This window comes from Hetaerina americana, unplaced genomic scaffold, assembly GCF_022747635.1.
Source record: "Hetaerina americana unplaced genomic scaffold, ioHetAmer1.1.p SCAF_1, whole genome shotgun sequence".
Taxonomy (NCBI): Eukaryota; Metazoa; Arthropoda; class Insecta; order Odonata; family Calopterygidae; genus Hetaerina; species Hetaerina americana.
In genome coordinates, this window is record NW_027286069.1 from 10,336,668 (window position 1) to 10,353,157 (window position 16,490).

General features: G+C 34.0%; 1 protein-coding gene across 2 annotated transcripts in view; it reads right to left on the reverse strand.

Annotated features, from left to right (window-relative positions):
- Positions 1-315: 315 nt before the first annotated feature.
- LOC139687891 (FK506-binding protein 15-like) overlaps positions 316-16,490 on the reverse strand; it is a 76,269-nt gene continuing 60,094 nt past the window's right edge. For both annotated transcript variants that reach the window (XM_071585235.1, XM_071585228.1), the window contains one exon: positions 316-6,583. In XM_071585235.1, coding sequence (XP_071441336.1) covers positions 6,503-6,583 — 81 coding nt within the window. In that variant the 3' untranslated portion in view covers positions 316-6,502. The remainder of the gene's footprint in view (positions 6,584-16,490) is intronic.

Consider the following 16,490-nt stretch of genomic DNA (forward strand, 5'->3'; position numbering starts at 1 on the left):
ATTTACAAGAATAATTGCAAGAGTTATGGGATGCGGATTAATACAAGAAAACAAAAGTAATGAGATTATATTGAATTAGGACAGTTAATGTATTTTTCATTAATGTTCATGAATGAAGCAACTGCAAGAAGAAAATTGGTGATGGGTAAACTGAGTAATGATTTAAAGAAAAGATCTGCAACTACTAACCTGGTGAAGTGATTATGGACATATATATATATATATATATATATATATATATATATATATATATATATATATATATATATATATATATATATATTTATTTATATATTATATACATATGACCTGGTCTTTGAGGCAAGAGGATGAAAGTAGATTGGAGAATTTTAAGATATGGGTGTGGCAGAGACCGGATAAAATAAGTTGAAGAACGGAAGACAAATAATAAAATTTTAAATAGGGTGGGTGAAGAGAGAAAGCAACCGTGGGAAATCAGAGAAGGCAGAGAAAGTGAATTTAGGACATATTGAAAGGCGTTAGAATGCTTGGAAAGGTGTGAGATAACATCATTTCAACATTTTGTTTTGTGATGCTGTTAACTATTGGAAATTAAATCAAGATAATATAATTGAGAAAGTAGTAGTGGTCTAAAATAAAAACCATGCATTTAGGTAAAATGAAGGCTAGTCTGATATTATCAGGTGAGACCAATATTCCACAGCAATACCCAATTTGAAATTTTTGGCAAAACTTGTAACTATCCATAAATATTATGAAAATGGAAGTATCCATCTGAGGTTAAAATCTCATTCTAACCATATATTCTGATGACTTAAATCAAAAGTGTATTTTAATTATGCATGGCATGATATAATTGAAATATACAACGTTGGATAGCAAAGCTTTGTGGAACTACTTCATGATGCATAGGAAAGAAAAACACTCTGCTATTCCACACAAATACAAACTGACTCCGACCAATTTTGATACTGTATTGAACCCGGAAGGTGAATTTATATTTATGAATATATATGGACTAGCACAATCGAAATAACAATATAAAGCTATGAATATTTGTAGCAGCCACAGCAAAGAACTCATCACTATGAGTATGTGCGGATAACCTCCAGTTTTAAATACCAATCCACACACCCACCTATATAAACAATTAACTTTGCCGGGTTACAGAAGATGTGGAGAATTACCCCTTACTCATGAATATGCTCCTGAAGTACATGCATGATTGGACATGAATTTTTATAGCTCCAAGTAATGAATGAAATACTGGAATGTATCCCATAGCTTTACTTTCAATACCACTGTTTCTTTGATTGGTTAAGATTTTATCTTTTCTGCGCTCAATATTTATGTTAGCATGACCAACACATTGTCCTACAGAGAGATCGTATTCCATCAAAATCAATCATGAAATGATGTATCTTTAATCCAGTTTGCAGAAGACTTTCCAGCACCGTTCCCATGCAAAGTCATCAGCATTTTGTCATACTCCTCTCCATTCTCATATCCATGTGATGGGGATCGACCTAATTCTAGGCGTATGCAGAAGTTTTCTTGTTGTAGGGTTGTTGGGAGAAAGATTATTAACGCCCACAGAAGATTAAACAATGAAAAGTGTTTAAGAAGTCAAGTACCCAAGCCCCTTCAGACACACCAACTGAAAAATTCCAAGGAGGGTGGCAACTAGGGCATGTGTCACCATGAACAAACAAGGGATCCAGTGCACTCCCCCTTGGTGCCTCCCTCCTGCTTCCTCTCACGCTGCCCCCATGTGTTGTCGCATTTCAAGAATCTGATTCAAATACATGTGCAGCATACTCACATACAATGTAACCATTTACACAATGGAGGAAGCAATCACATTAATCGTTGAAACAAGTGAAATTAATTACTACTGCTTTTCTTAAGTGCATGCTATATCCAAAGGTCACAAAAATGAACTCAGGTCAAACAAAATGGCAAAAAATCTTTACAAATCAATTATCTACAGCTCTCCAATGCTACAAAATTGCCTTGACATATAATTACGAATAGGAGCAATCATATCTAATTAATGACATCAACTATGCTCCTTCTACATAGATTAATTTCACAAGTTCTTGGATTGAAAGAGCATTCATTCATTCTTTTTATCTGAAAATTTTAATGCAGGAATGCTCATGAAATGCTTGTATAAATGGTCTCCTGCCTTTGGTAATTTGTTCACAAGAGCTGTTATCACTTGATAAGAATTAAATAGACATGAATCTCTCGGGTAAAAATGTGTGCAAGTAAATTATTTTTTTGCATTTCTACCACTGAGAATAATTGTATCAATGAACAATACAGAAGTCAAGAGAAACATTTCTTTCCAAAACCTCAACAAAAAATGAAGTGGCTAATAAGATACTGTAAAATAAAAACACTTTGATTGGGGTTGACACATGCATAGTTGAAATGATCTAATGAGAATGATTGTATAGGCAGACATCTAGACCTTCCATCACCAACAACATTAGTCTTTTACCTGAATAGAACTGTGTAGATTTGATGAGAACATATTTTAATTATTTCAATAATTGAGCATGTTCAAGACTAATTTACTGGCACATACTACTTAGACCTTAGCACTTTTATACCAATGCCTATACTTCCCCTAACAATTCTAGATCTTTTACTATTACATATCAGAAGTATCTGATTGATTTGCGTCTCATATTCATGTTTTTTTTAAGGACTATAATCAAGATAGAAAGGAATGCACTTAACTTATGTGCAAAGTTAATAACTTTAACAGGTATTAATCTAGATTAACCATAGGCACCCAAAATGATGCAGCACCCAACAGGCCCAATTAAATCGAGGTTTCATTTTACTGCTATACCAAGTTTAAAATTAGGCAATTCTTTTAAACCTGGGCAGGAATATTACAAATTTCAAGAAGAGACATTCTCTTATTTAAAAACTATCAGCAATGAACTAGTGAATGGGCATCGAAAACTTTCCTTCTTAGCTTTAAATGATAATTTGAAAATTTAATTAGTGGTTACCCATGTGCTGACTCCAAATACTCTTTTTCATTATATTATAAATATCATATACAAATGTACATTTTAAAAATCAAAAACCTATTCCATTGATAGGCGCAACATATTATAATGGAAATTAAGTACATTGCATTCATAGTAAAGCTGTATCAGAGGTTATGCTCTATATCGTTGTTTCAAAAGTGAAATTATGGTTACTACAGTTCTGAATTCAATTTAAGGGACTTTCACAGGAACATATTTCAATTTTTCCCAATGAAAAATTACAGATAGGGCTACTTATTACTCAGAGAGTAACTGTGACATTCAAATGCTATAATTATTAGGCTACTGCCTCTCCCATGAAGTCATGCTTAGCAGTTATAAAAGTATATTTTAAATGCACATTTACGGTAACAAAGCTTTTTAACTACCTACCATTTTTAATCATCACATGTTGTATTTTTTCAAGTAATTTATTCAAAGATATCATGATTTGAAAGTATTTATGCTAATTTCTCTGTCTTTCCAGACTTCTTAGGGAAAATATTTCATTTCTTAATGCATCAAGATTTTCCACTATTCTGTGCAGGTAGCAACCCGATTAAATCATTGTCGAGTGGCCTACACATAAACACTCCCAATCTCTTCCACTCTTTTGGAAGTTATTAATAAGGGGTGCTTGACTTCAATCTTATAGCATATCAGCACAAATATTATCACTATTGAAAATGAAAAATTTTTCCAACAGAGAAATGCCTTTTTCATCCACACAAACCATTCAGAGCATACATACACAGAGTTCTTATCTACTGGTGATAGAAAAAATTCAGTATTGATAACCCAATAGATAGACAGAATAAACAATTTGCCACAGACTCTGCAGATAATACATCACAGAGTTTAAAAAAATAAACAGCAACAATGTATAAATCAATATACATATGTTATGGCAATCAATCATTATGCTTGATAAACAAGTTCTCAATAAGTAAGTCATAAAATTCAACATGCATATAGGACATGCTCATTAATTACCATGACCATCAAATACTTCAAAACAAAACCAATTTTTATTAGCCTTAAGATAGGGTGAGGCTCAGGCACCAAAAAGGTTTTCTACTGTATGCCATATCCTTGAATAAACACACAACTCTAGAGATGAGAAAAAGAAGCCTAACACCCTTCCCAAACACTCAAGATGTTCTGTGGTTCCAAAGAAATAAACCCTTCAACTTGGATTTTACCTACACTTCACTTTGTAAGAGAAAAAAATTAAAGGTGGTTTAAGTTATCCATTAACTTAATAAAAAACCATCAATTAAAGAGACTATAACATTCAAATTCAACAATCTGAAGTTTGGTATGACTGGTTACTTCACATAAAAGAAGCCAAAGTGAAATAGAGCAGTCCACGACGATACATGTTAGGGGAAGACATATGAATGAACCCAAAACTGCCCCAAAGATCTGCAAGACTGTTGAGCAATCACAGGATTAGAATATGAAGGGTACTCTATTTAACTACCTTTGAAGAAATTTTCTCAGCTTGCATGGCAAAGAAAAATTGTTTTATGCATATCTGAAGAGCCTAATGAGTTTTAAAATTCACTGAGGCAGCATTTTCAAGCCCTTTAACAGATTTCCAGTGTTCCCAGATCTATTGCTTTCAACTCTTTAATCTCTCCATAGAAGAGCAGCAATCACTCCGCTAAGAAATTAAAATAAATATAATTTAATTTCAAGAATTTTGTTTATGATAAAATAATACATTTAAGGATTTATAATTATGTTTTAATATTTTCAAGGTATTTTTGGTGTATTTTCCAAGATTAATTCACCGGATATTTTTTCATCAATGGCTCACCTATAATGTATACCCCATGGGTTATAGGAACAATACATTTTATGCATCAAGTATTTTCTGCAAGTATCAAATGGATTTAAGTTTAGGGATGTCAAAATGAATTTATTTTCCTTAGAGAACCTTATGAAAAAGGTTTCATGATGAAATGGAGTTTAATCAACTCATTTATACATGAAAGGACTGAGGGAGTAAGAAACCAAAAAGCAAACCAACAACTTGAATCACAGCCACAGATTTAAAATAAAAAGAAGAGTCCCTACCCATCTCACAAACACCCGCACTTTAGGTACCTATTTGACTTGGCAGTCATGTTTCTTCAACAGTCTCTGTTATAAACTCTGATATGAAAACTCAGTTCATAATTTAGGTGCTGGGGGGAATAAATAGGGGAGGCAGGAGAGGCCAGGACTGCAACTCTAAAATCTCACTGATTGCTCCGCATGTCATATAACTTAACCACATTAACATAATTTAGGTGCTGGGGGGAATGAATAGGGGAGGCAGGAGAGGCCAGGACTGCAACTCTAAAATCTCACTGATTGCTCCGCATGTCATATAACTTAACCACATTAACCATCATTATTCACTATGTGGCATGAAACTCCTTTATCATGACAAGGCATGAGAAAACTGCTCAATGACTAGTAATGAAGAGATAAATCGGAATTAGAAAGAAGAGATTTTTTTATAAAGGGAGATAATAGCAAATTAATCTTGACAGTTCTTCAGGATTGATATATATGTATATGTATATATATATGCCTCACTATATGAATAGATGTATTTAATATTATAAGTTCAACCATTATGCATTTTCTGAGTTACATCAACATTTTCGGGTACCTAATAAATAATTTACAGACATGGTATAAGAAAAAGACCAAAGATATTCAGGAAGCACTTGTATAAAGTAAATACTCAAAAATTAAATAACAGAGAGGAAGAAGTAATCCTAAGAAGATAAATAACTTCTATCCCTATGAAATAACAAATTACATTATCTTTTTGAAGTGCAATAGAAGTTCCGTGTACTTTGAGAAGTTTGGTTATTGGAACATATTCCAGTCCGAGTACTATAAAAAATGTAATTACTTAATTCTCCATCTATATCAATGAAATAACAAGGCCTAATATGGTACAAGTTGCTTATCACAGGAATTCAATGGCTGAAGAAGAGTTTTCATTAACTCATATATCATTAGAGTATATTTAAAGTACAAAAGTCACGAGTGACTTTAGACTATCTTTTTAGATAAATGCTTCATTGAGGAATGTTGTACATCAACTGAAAACTGATAAGGTTCTACAATGAAAAAATCAGTTTTTTCTAAAATGGAGGATTTTCGAAAAGCATAGTTCAATCCAATTATCATCAATTAATAAATTAATTGATTATACTTTTTTTTACCTAATCCTCACTAAGTCCTCCATAATGATCACAGATGTTTGTGTATTTACAGAAATAGGATACATGCAAATGTGAATGTAAATAAAGATAAATAATACACATTCCCACAGTTATGGCATGTTTTCCTCCCTTGAAACTTCTGCTTTTTTGTAGAGGTTAACAGCCGACAGGAACAGAGGAAAATTTGCTTGTAGAAATTATGTCTTTGATAAAATAACAGTTCTCCCATTTGGATAGAAATTAAGGAAACCACTCTTCCCCAGGTTCACTCAATTCTCCAACATCAAAAATTGGTGGAGATGGTGGCTCTGGATTGATTACCTAAAATATTCAAGAACAAATTTCAGAACTTAAATTAATATTAATTATAATTAACTCAATTATTTTATTGACAAAGCAGTCTGTCTAAGTTTATTTGCCTAATGAGTGTTAATATGTGCACAACAAAATTTCTCATGATATGCAGAAAAAAATGAAAAAGTAGTATCCTTCTCTTTGGCCTTGCTTAAAAATGGCATTGTTTTTTTACAGTGAAAAATATGGATACAAATGGCTTCTGGCTGGTCAAATTAAATTAAAGTGATCCTAATATCTCGATTAAAAGCAATCAACAGTATTTAACATAACTTATTATTAGTCATACAGGTATCACTATGACACACCAAAATTTACCTTAAAATAATGATTTTATTCCTAATTACCACTGAATTAAACAGGTGCATTCATTGTTGCTTAATGGCTTATCTCAAAAAGTAACCCTGAATCACACTCGAAAGATAATTACGGATGAACCTAGTAAGCCTTGGACAGGTTGAAGCAGTTTCAAGCAGCTTCAATTTAGGAAATTTTAAGAATAATAGCTTAACACATTAAAACTGATCTTGAAGAATTAAAAAAATGCCTATTGAGGAGGAGTCATAGACGTTTAACTTCAGTGCATCATTAGGTAGCAAAGAATTCTCAAGATATAAGCACATGGTGGAGTTGAACTCCGCGTTGCCAAATTTCTGGATACTTATATAATAGTCAATTAAAATACATGTTTTTAAAAGAACCAATAAAAATAAAAGTAAAACTGATGCCAGGAAAAATGTATCACTCCAATATTTTACCAATGAGTTTCAGTGGTCAGGTTGAAACCTGAATCAAATGATCCTTTGACTTCTAGAAAATCTATGACTTACTTATCTTTTCTACAAGTTTGGAGTCTAGAAGTTAAAAATTATAGCTAGGTATAAAGTATAAATGTATAATGAAAAATATTCAAGTTGCCATATCAAGTATCAAGTGACTAATAAACAATTACTTCTGCTATACTCATACATGTACAGTGGGTGAAATTTTTCCTCAGCATGGAATCCAAATAGATAGTCGAGCATACCCGGAGCCTATTTGCAAAATTCACTGCACTACTTTCAGTTATACACATTATTTTTTAAGTAACTACAAACCAAATGTATTCAAAGGGGAAGGATTAAGACTTTAGGATGACCAAGCTTTATCACAAAGTTTCTTATGGTGTCAGGAAGACCCATGGTAACATATAAACAGATTAAGACTTTAGGATGACCAAGCTTTATCACAAAGTTTCTTATGATGTCAGGAAGACCCATGGGAACATAAGAATCACAATATGAAAGTGGTGTATTTAAAAATCTTATTTACATGTTTTACAAGCTAAATAATCCACACGATTATGATGAAAATGAATACACATACACACCACCAGATCATTTATGCAAGCAGATGCAACATATGTGAATTGACAGTAGTCTTCACACCTCAATATTCTAGTTCTTATTGAGGAATAGAGGTTCAGATTATCTATAGATAGTGAAACAACTTGCTATAGTTCATCATGCTACGTGTTTTCCACCACAAAAAATGCAGATGATCTATTGAAGTTTCCAAACCATCAAGGTTATAACAGGACACACCTTTACATCCAACGGCCTCACACTACTGAAGCCAACAAAAATCTTCAATTTAGCTACACAACAATGTTTATATACATGTACCCACCCAGAAAAATCATGAATGGCAAAACTGGTATAATAAACAGCAAATTATTCAAAAATAAAAAAATTCAAACTAACTCACAGAAAAAGCCTATACAATGACCAGGTTCAATCATGCCAAATTCACCCTCCCCCTCCTTCCACATGCCACTGAGATTCATTTTCCCTCCCCAAAAACCCACTCACAACATCCCTCTCTTATCCAAAGGGCTCACTTGGCCAAGACCCATGCTCTCCATCGATAATCATCTTATGCCTTACGATTTCCTCAGAAAGTGCGCTTTTAGGATAATTGATTTCATCAGTTAGGAAGATAACAAAATACTTCTTACCAGTGTTTGCTAAAATACTTAAAATATCACATCACTCATTACCTCTGCATATCATATCATATATATGGATGAGCAAAGCAGAACTTCTTCCAAAGGAGAGAAACCTGGATCAACACTAAATTATTCTCAATTTAGAAGTAATTCAATAACTGAATATGAAATTTTGTTATGAGGCACATTCTATAGTAGCTAGTAGTAGATAATCGCTATCAATTGGTAAAGAAATTGGAAAATGCTATTATTGAAGTATATGGTTTGCAAAAAAGACACAGTTCTATAATCAATAAACTTTTAATTTAATATTTAATGATTTAGGGATCTAATATAAACAAAGACAGTTCCAGATTTCTAGTTTTCTTAGATTTCTAGCTCCAGATTTCAGTACGTACTTTCATAGGGCCACAGACATTACTTCACCATCTGTACTTTTCATGGCTATTTTCATTATGCTTCCTTGTACTTATAACAAGATTTCATAGTAGTAGTAATGTTTATGGGAGGCAACCGACAGCTGAGGTCATTTGCGCCATAAGGGATGGATGGAAAAGGAAGGGTGGAGAGAAACCCGGCATCGGCATTAGCCTACTCATGCCCAAAGGCTCCAAGGGGTCTGCAGTTTTCCCATCTGACGGATGTCATACTCACTCAAAGTGCTCTCCACAAAGCACCTCAAGTAGGGATCAGGATACCTCTGATAAATATTTGTTGTCTTGAGGATCTGAACCTGGACCCCCTTGGTAGGAAGCCTGTACGTTAGCCACTGCACCATCCCCATCCCCATAAGATTTCATAGACATGGCATATTGTTTGAAGGGAGAAGAGCTGAACTTCACTGTTTGTCTAAGGGTAGTGTGCATATTATTAAAATAAATACTGTTTATGATGTCATATTTCAAGATGTGTCTGGAGGTTTCAGATCTGAAAATCTAACACAGCCCCTTAGACAGTCATTAAAAGAAGATTAAGCATAATTTTTGCACGAATATGATGAAGTTATCATATTTTCCCAAATAAAAACATGTAAATTTTCAAAAAGATTACAATTCAAATAAATAATAAAAGTAATAAAGAAAAGTTAGCAACAATTTTGCAACAATTTTGCACTAGATAAGTTTAATAGTATGACCGGGCTCGATTATCGGGGGAGTAAACAAGTATTTGACACCTACAGAAAGCCCTCATAATCAGACCAGATCAAAATAAATTAGTCTGGAAGCTTGCCTTTCTAATTGCACTCTATTTTATACAAATCTGTTACAGTTATTTCATCTCATAAATCCATGAGAAAAAGAAGAAACAATAATTCCTATACTTCATTAATTCTAATACGCAGAACTTCTTTATTCTAATACATAGTACTTCATGTAGAGTATGTTGTATTATATATACGTATGTATATATGTATAAATATACGATAGGATAGGTAGATCACTCGACTCCAAGAAATTTGTCACCTGAATCGCAATTAAATGAATTTAGCGCATTTATTATCTCTCCAGGCATATCACTGAGTTCACTCTCACAAGTTAACTCTTCCTCATTTTCTGGGACTGACGTTGAAAACCTAAAGCTTTTTCAAATCCACTTTATACACAAGTCCCTCTGACACCATGCCAACCATCGAGGATCCACAGGCTTATTTCTTCATAAGTCACTCTTTTAATCCTTCCCGATTCTTTCATACCAGACTTATCCCAGCTAGAACGTAACTTTGATTTAAAAGATGGATAAATCCTTGCAGCCTCGCGATTTCCTTTTTCCTTTGTGAAATTGATGACTTCTAGCTTAAACATTGCTGTATATGATTTTCTTCTCCATGGGTGATTTTCTAGAGAAAGTTCTAAATTACAGAAGCTTAACTCAATTCAGGTTTGAAACAAGCACCATGTAGAACACAGAACAGTGCACTTGACAACATAGTACTTGGGGAGTGATATATTAGCCTATGAGACATCAAAGGGACTGTAGCTCTCAGCCAGGGATGCTCATTTCTGATTGACTGGTTCCTTCCATCCCTCAGGACTTCAGGACTTCGAGAGTCTCTGTGTCCCTCGCTCCAACATCACTCAAAAATATAAACTGAACAATGTACAGGAACACATCATCAGGAAACCCACACCTTCAATAAGGAGGCATTTCTTGAAGAGTTTGGAAGATGTTACATATTTTAATGAAACTCTCATCCCGACTTGATATTACATTCAATGCACCCTTCCCCATCATTGGCACCATTATCGTTGCCTCCAGTCTCCCTCCGTCATGTGGGACCAAAAAGAAACCACTTACATCTAAGTACACTTTACCCTTCCCCATCCAATGGCACGTGGGAGATGTCACCCTCAACTTTTCACAATTCTATATCCTATTTCAAGTTCACAGTGATAATGCTATCATCCTCTTTGTAGGTCCTTTAAGAATTCAAAGCAGAGTTATTCTTTGATTCCATTAACTCCAACGTAGCAGCACAGTTACCAAGGGTTTCAACAATACTTGTTTATATTTAAAAGGAAAAAGTGTTAATCGAAATGAGTTCTAGAGCAGCTCTTTTATCAAGCAATTTTAGATACTGGCACAGCCAATAAAAGTTTCATATTTAAAATGGAATCACCTTCTTATTATCTTCCTAGATGGCTTGAAGGCAATCCATGGCATGAGGACATGACTATATTGTCAGGATGAGAAATTCTTAGACCCCATTAATAATGGCACATGCATTAAAAAATAAGTGAGAAAGTTTACACGGGCGGTGAAGTGCATGGGCTGTTCAATAAGTCCTTAGAAAATCAAAGAGATGATATCTGCAGCGTCAAAAAAGGGTAAGCCACATCTCTCACTAGACTAATATTAAAGTTTCTGCTATATCCATCACATGGTTTCATTTTCATATTCCATTGAACTAATAAATTTTTGTTTATATTTAAAAAAATGAAAAATGAGTTTTTTTGAAATTATCAAATGCTTACATTTAAAAAGCTTAACGCCAAAAGAAATCAAAGACGAGTGGGATGAAGTTCATGGCACATTTACTCAGGTGTTTGCGACGATTTACAGTATTGATGGTTTTGGTGGATTTCCATCACAATCCTCACGAGAGTCTGACTGACTAACTAACGATACATAATCGTGGCTGAAACATGGATACACTACTACACTCCAGAGGTAAGGAACAGTGGAAACAGTGGGTTTCTAAAGGTGATCCAACTCGGAAGAAGGTAAGACGGTGAAATTGACTGACAAAGTGAGGGCCCCGTTTTTTGCAATGCACGCAGAATTATCTACATAGATTACTTGCAAGAAGGACGCATGATAAATGGAGAGTATTATGCATCGTTATTGCACCAGTTGAGGGAATAAATCAAGAAAACCTATCATTTGGCAAAGAAGAAATTCGACAATTCACAGGTGCACACTACAATATCCACTGTATCCACCAGATTTGGCCACCAGTGACTTTTTTTCAATTTTTTTATTTGAAAAAATGGCTCAGCTGAAAATAATTCACATTGAATGATGAGGTCAACACGGATGTCAGGACCTTCTGAAATCCTACTTTTTGGTTGACTTAAAGAGGCTGGAGAAATCTGGGAAAATTGCACCAAGAAAAAATCTACCCAAAATAATTTCTTTTCTATTTTTCCATTAGGACTTATTGAAAGACCCACATAAAATTTCAGAGTGACTTCACCAAGCACATACTGCTTCATTCATGCATAGCAAATGTATGTAACATATTTTGTGAGAAAAACTAAAGCCTTTGCATGTGAGCAGAAACACCGAAAGCTAATAGGCATTACATACAATCCTGCAAATCTGTAAAGTTAAGAGAGATAGGAAGGCTAAATATACAGCATGATAATTATTACAACAGAGAGTAAGATGCGTTTGATACACTATTACATGAAACAAATAGGTACAGGCTGCACTAACCCATTGAAATATTGCTTAATTGCCTGAATGATGGCACTAATTTCAAACATCAGTTTCTCGCCAGCTTCTGGATGGGCCAGATAAAATGCTCTCACAAGTGGGATTCAAGACTTGGGTTGTACGGCCCCCACCCCTTTCCTATAACAGCAGACATCAATATGCAATATTAAGAAAAGTAATACCGCTAATTTGGCATGATGACATTTTCTTGTTTTGAGATCGAGCTTCATTTGTTCAGAAAAAGCTAATTGAAAAACACCACTTGAAACACTGTTAAGAAAACTTCTACACTTATAATTGAACAAGCTCTTTGATGTAAATGATGTGCTTATGCCTTCTTTGGAACTAGCGGAAAATATGCAATAACATGACAGGTCAAGTTGGAGGGAAAATAATTCAGATTCAGGGCATCAAGAATTTTAAGCTGATTATTCATTTTTTGACTGTAACTCATTGGGAAGATTATGTGGTAACGTTTGGTAACAACAACATTTCTCCAATTACAATTTATGGCTTCAGACCAAAGTAATAATTTGGATCTTGCATTTAGCACCTTAACCTGAAGACATCTCTTAAATTCCTCAATTATTTGGTACCAGTGGTATACAAATGCAAATTGCCATCTCCCATCTAGGGTTCTTATTCCATTGTCATCAATTCTTGATGATCAGTTTCCTGAACCCATACGATGGCAATCAATACTTTTAATTTGATCATAAGATCTTATTTCCATGAAGGAATCTGAACCAATCAGTGACCTGTTCACCCATTTTAGGAATGTTCCTTCTAAAACTGCTCTACTGCACCTATGCCAGGAACTATGAATACAGTTATTTCACCTAGGATGGTCGTCCTACTATATTTTTGGTTTTTGCCAAGGTCTGGATGCACGATGGTCTTAAGCAAACAAGCTTTGGTTTCACAACCAAAAGGAACGTTGGAGAGCCCTATTCACATTTATACCTGACAAATTTTAAATCCTCAGCCATAGTTCAGACTTTTTCCCAAATTTTGAAGAAATTTATTAATCCCAAACTTTTCCTGATTTTACCAAGAGAGCGGTAGCAACACTGTTCAAGCAATAATCAGAAAACCCTCTACTTGGACAATTCATTTGCCTAACAAATTTCATTAGTTATGTACACAGTTGAAGGCAACCAATGAAAATTAGATCATATGTGAGGTCAAAGGGTACATTTATGGAGTTAAAAATTTTCTTAAAAATGAAAGTTTATGTTATCAATGGACCTGGTGCTGCCCTTGTGAGACCCTAGACTCCAAGAAATGGATGGGTATCACAATATTTAATTAACTATCAAATTCTGCACATTGAACCATCATCTCAGCATTCAAAACCAAACTGTATTATAGTCTATTAAACATGCCTTTTTACTTGATCAATAATAATTCATTCAATAATAACGACTTCCTTGAGCCTGACATTAGTAATAAGTTATTTCAATGAAATGTATATAAATATGTACATAATTTACTCTGTTTTGTGCTTTTAATATTATTGACAATTTCTATTGTGGTACATAAGCGACTGATGGGGAAAAATTGCTCCGTATTCTGCTGTAAATTGCATTACATTAGGAATCATTTTGGGAAGGTTAAAAAGAAAGAACATGTATTCATACATCTACATAAAAAGAATAGTATGGGAGTGACTTCATTTAATAATTAACCTAGGAAATTTATGAATTTCAATATTCCCTAATAACAACTTGCAAAACTGCACCATTTGAAATAGAGTAAAACATTTGTAGTACCTTTAGGTAAGTCAGTAAAATATCCCATTGTATGAGAATTACTGCACCAGAAGTACTACTAAATCCATCAGTGAAATTACATTCAAATGAAACATACCATAGAATAACTTAGGAAGAGACAAAGAAACTAATGAAATTAGCAACACAACTCCTAAAACTTTTCAGGAAAATAGCCACTGCAACTGCTACTGGAAGACCGTTCAAACTCTGAAAACTTGGCAGGGTAGTGCAAGAATGTTGACTAGCCAAAGAGTCCTCTCAGTATTCTCACTTCATTGAAAGATATACATGGTTTACCCATGGCATTTATGCCATTACAAAGGCTTTAATAGAATGAAAGAAACACGAATTTCTTATGAAAAAGAAAAATTATGTTTCCTTCAAAGATTGTAATAGTTGTTCACTGTGAACCAGCAAACAATTATGTATAAAATTATAACAACAAGGAAAAATAAATTCCATTTATATTTATAAAACAAATTAATAAATTAATATAAACTCATACACCTCATACTTCAAATTGAAATGTAATGAAATAATTGACTTTGTAATTCCACACACTTTATTTAAAAAACACACGACCCAGGTTTCGACGTTGAACGTCATCATCAGGTGGTCCTCATAGAAGCACGCTGGCTATATATACCTTCTGATCATAGGAGGGGGGGGTTGGTCAGAGAGGGAGGTCGGAGGGGTAAAAAGGTTACAATGTAGCTGGGAAGAAAAGAGAATTACATTTTTGATTTAGAAGAGTGGTAGGTCTAGGAGTGGGGAGTGGGAGGGATACAAAATTTCGTTGGCAAGATCATCTTTCCAACGGACACATTTCAAAATTTCTAACTGCTCCAAAGCATCGAGCCTTTGACCTTTTTCTTCAAAATGAATAATTTTTGTCACAAAGTCACTTTTGTGATCACTTTCGATGAGGTGTTTTGCAAAGAGGGATGTTATGTTCTTATTTTTTACACATGTTTGGTGTTCTTTAATCCTTTCTTTAAATTTCCGTCCTGTTTGTCCAATATACTTTGTGCTACAATCCGAGCACTTTAACTCATACACTCCACTCCTCTCGTTTTCGGGGACTTTGTCTTTAGTGTCAGAGATCTTATTTTTTTAAATAAAGTGTGTGGAATTACAAAGTCAATTATTTCATTACATTTCAATATGTTATGCAAATTCCACAAAGTTACGCCTGAGACAACAAATCTCATACTTCAAGGTCCTAATCTCCAAACTTTGCTAATTATGCAGGGAATCATTAATTTGATTGAAAAAATATTTACAAGCCTTTTCTTTCACTGGTTTACAATCCTAATATCTCTGCAGAAAGATAATTAATTAATGTAATGGGATGCATAGGGTTTGATTCCAATCCAGTGAAAATGATTGTGATGCAATTTTTCTGCTTTGGTGGGTATTTAAAAATAAACATATGGCGAAATGAATGTCAACAAAAAGGACACAAAATGGCATGAAGAAATCTACAAAAATGAATTATGTATCTTTGTTTCAAAGTAAAATCAGAGCATATCAATGGTGATTTCTTGTCCTGCAGTGACAAAACATAACAAACTGATATGCATAGGACACAACAAGTACAAGATAGAATGTGTTTAGGAGAGAAGCAATTGACAAATTGTAATGATGTACATGGATTACAGTTATAAGGAATTTTAATATATGTCTACGTCCTATATTTGGCCTATATTCTGAATGGGAATGATAGCATTTTTATATTCCAAACAATGATGTATTATATGAGGGTAGGCTGAAAACTGATTCACACATACTTGCAGACCCCAAACAAAATGACCTTCAGAAGCACTCCAAGTGGCTTGTGGAAGTAACATCCCCCTCAACACGAAGGCACAGGTTTGAGGTCCTTTCATTCATTTAGTGTATTTCGAGAAGCGAATGTATGGAGACGTGTTCTAGTGCTATGTCAACGCAAGTTAAAATGTGTGCTGTTATCGAATTTTTAACCCTGAAAAATTGATTCCTACTGAGATTCATTGTCATTTAAGGGCTATTTATGGTGCCAATACTGTTGATAGGTCTCCTGTATATCAATGGGTAGTAAAATTGTGTGGTTGCGAGCAAGAAAAAGTTTAAAAGACAACCATCCGCAAAAAAATTTCTTTTGACTGTGTTTTGGGATGGTCACCAAGTTTATTTGACC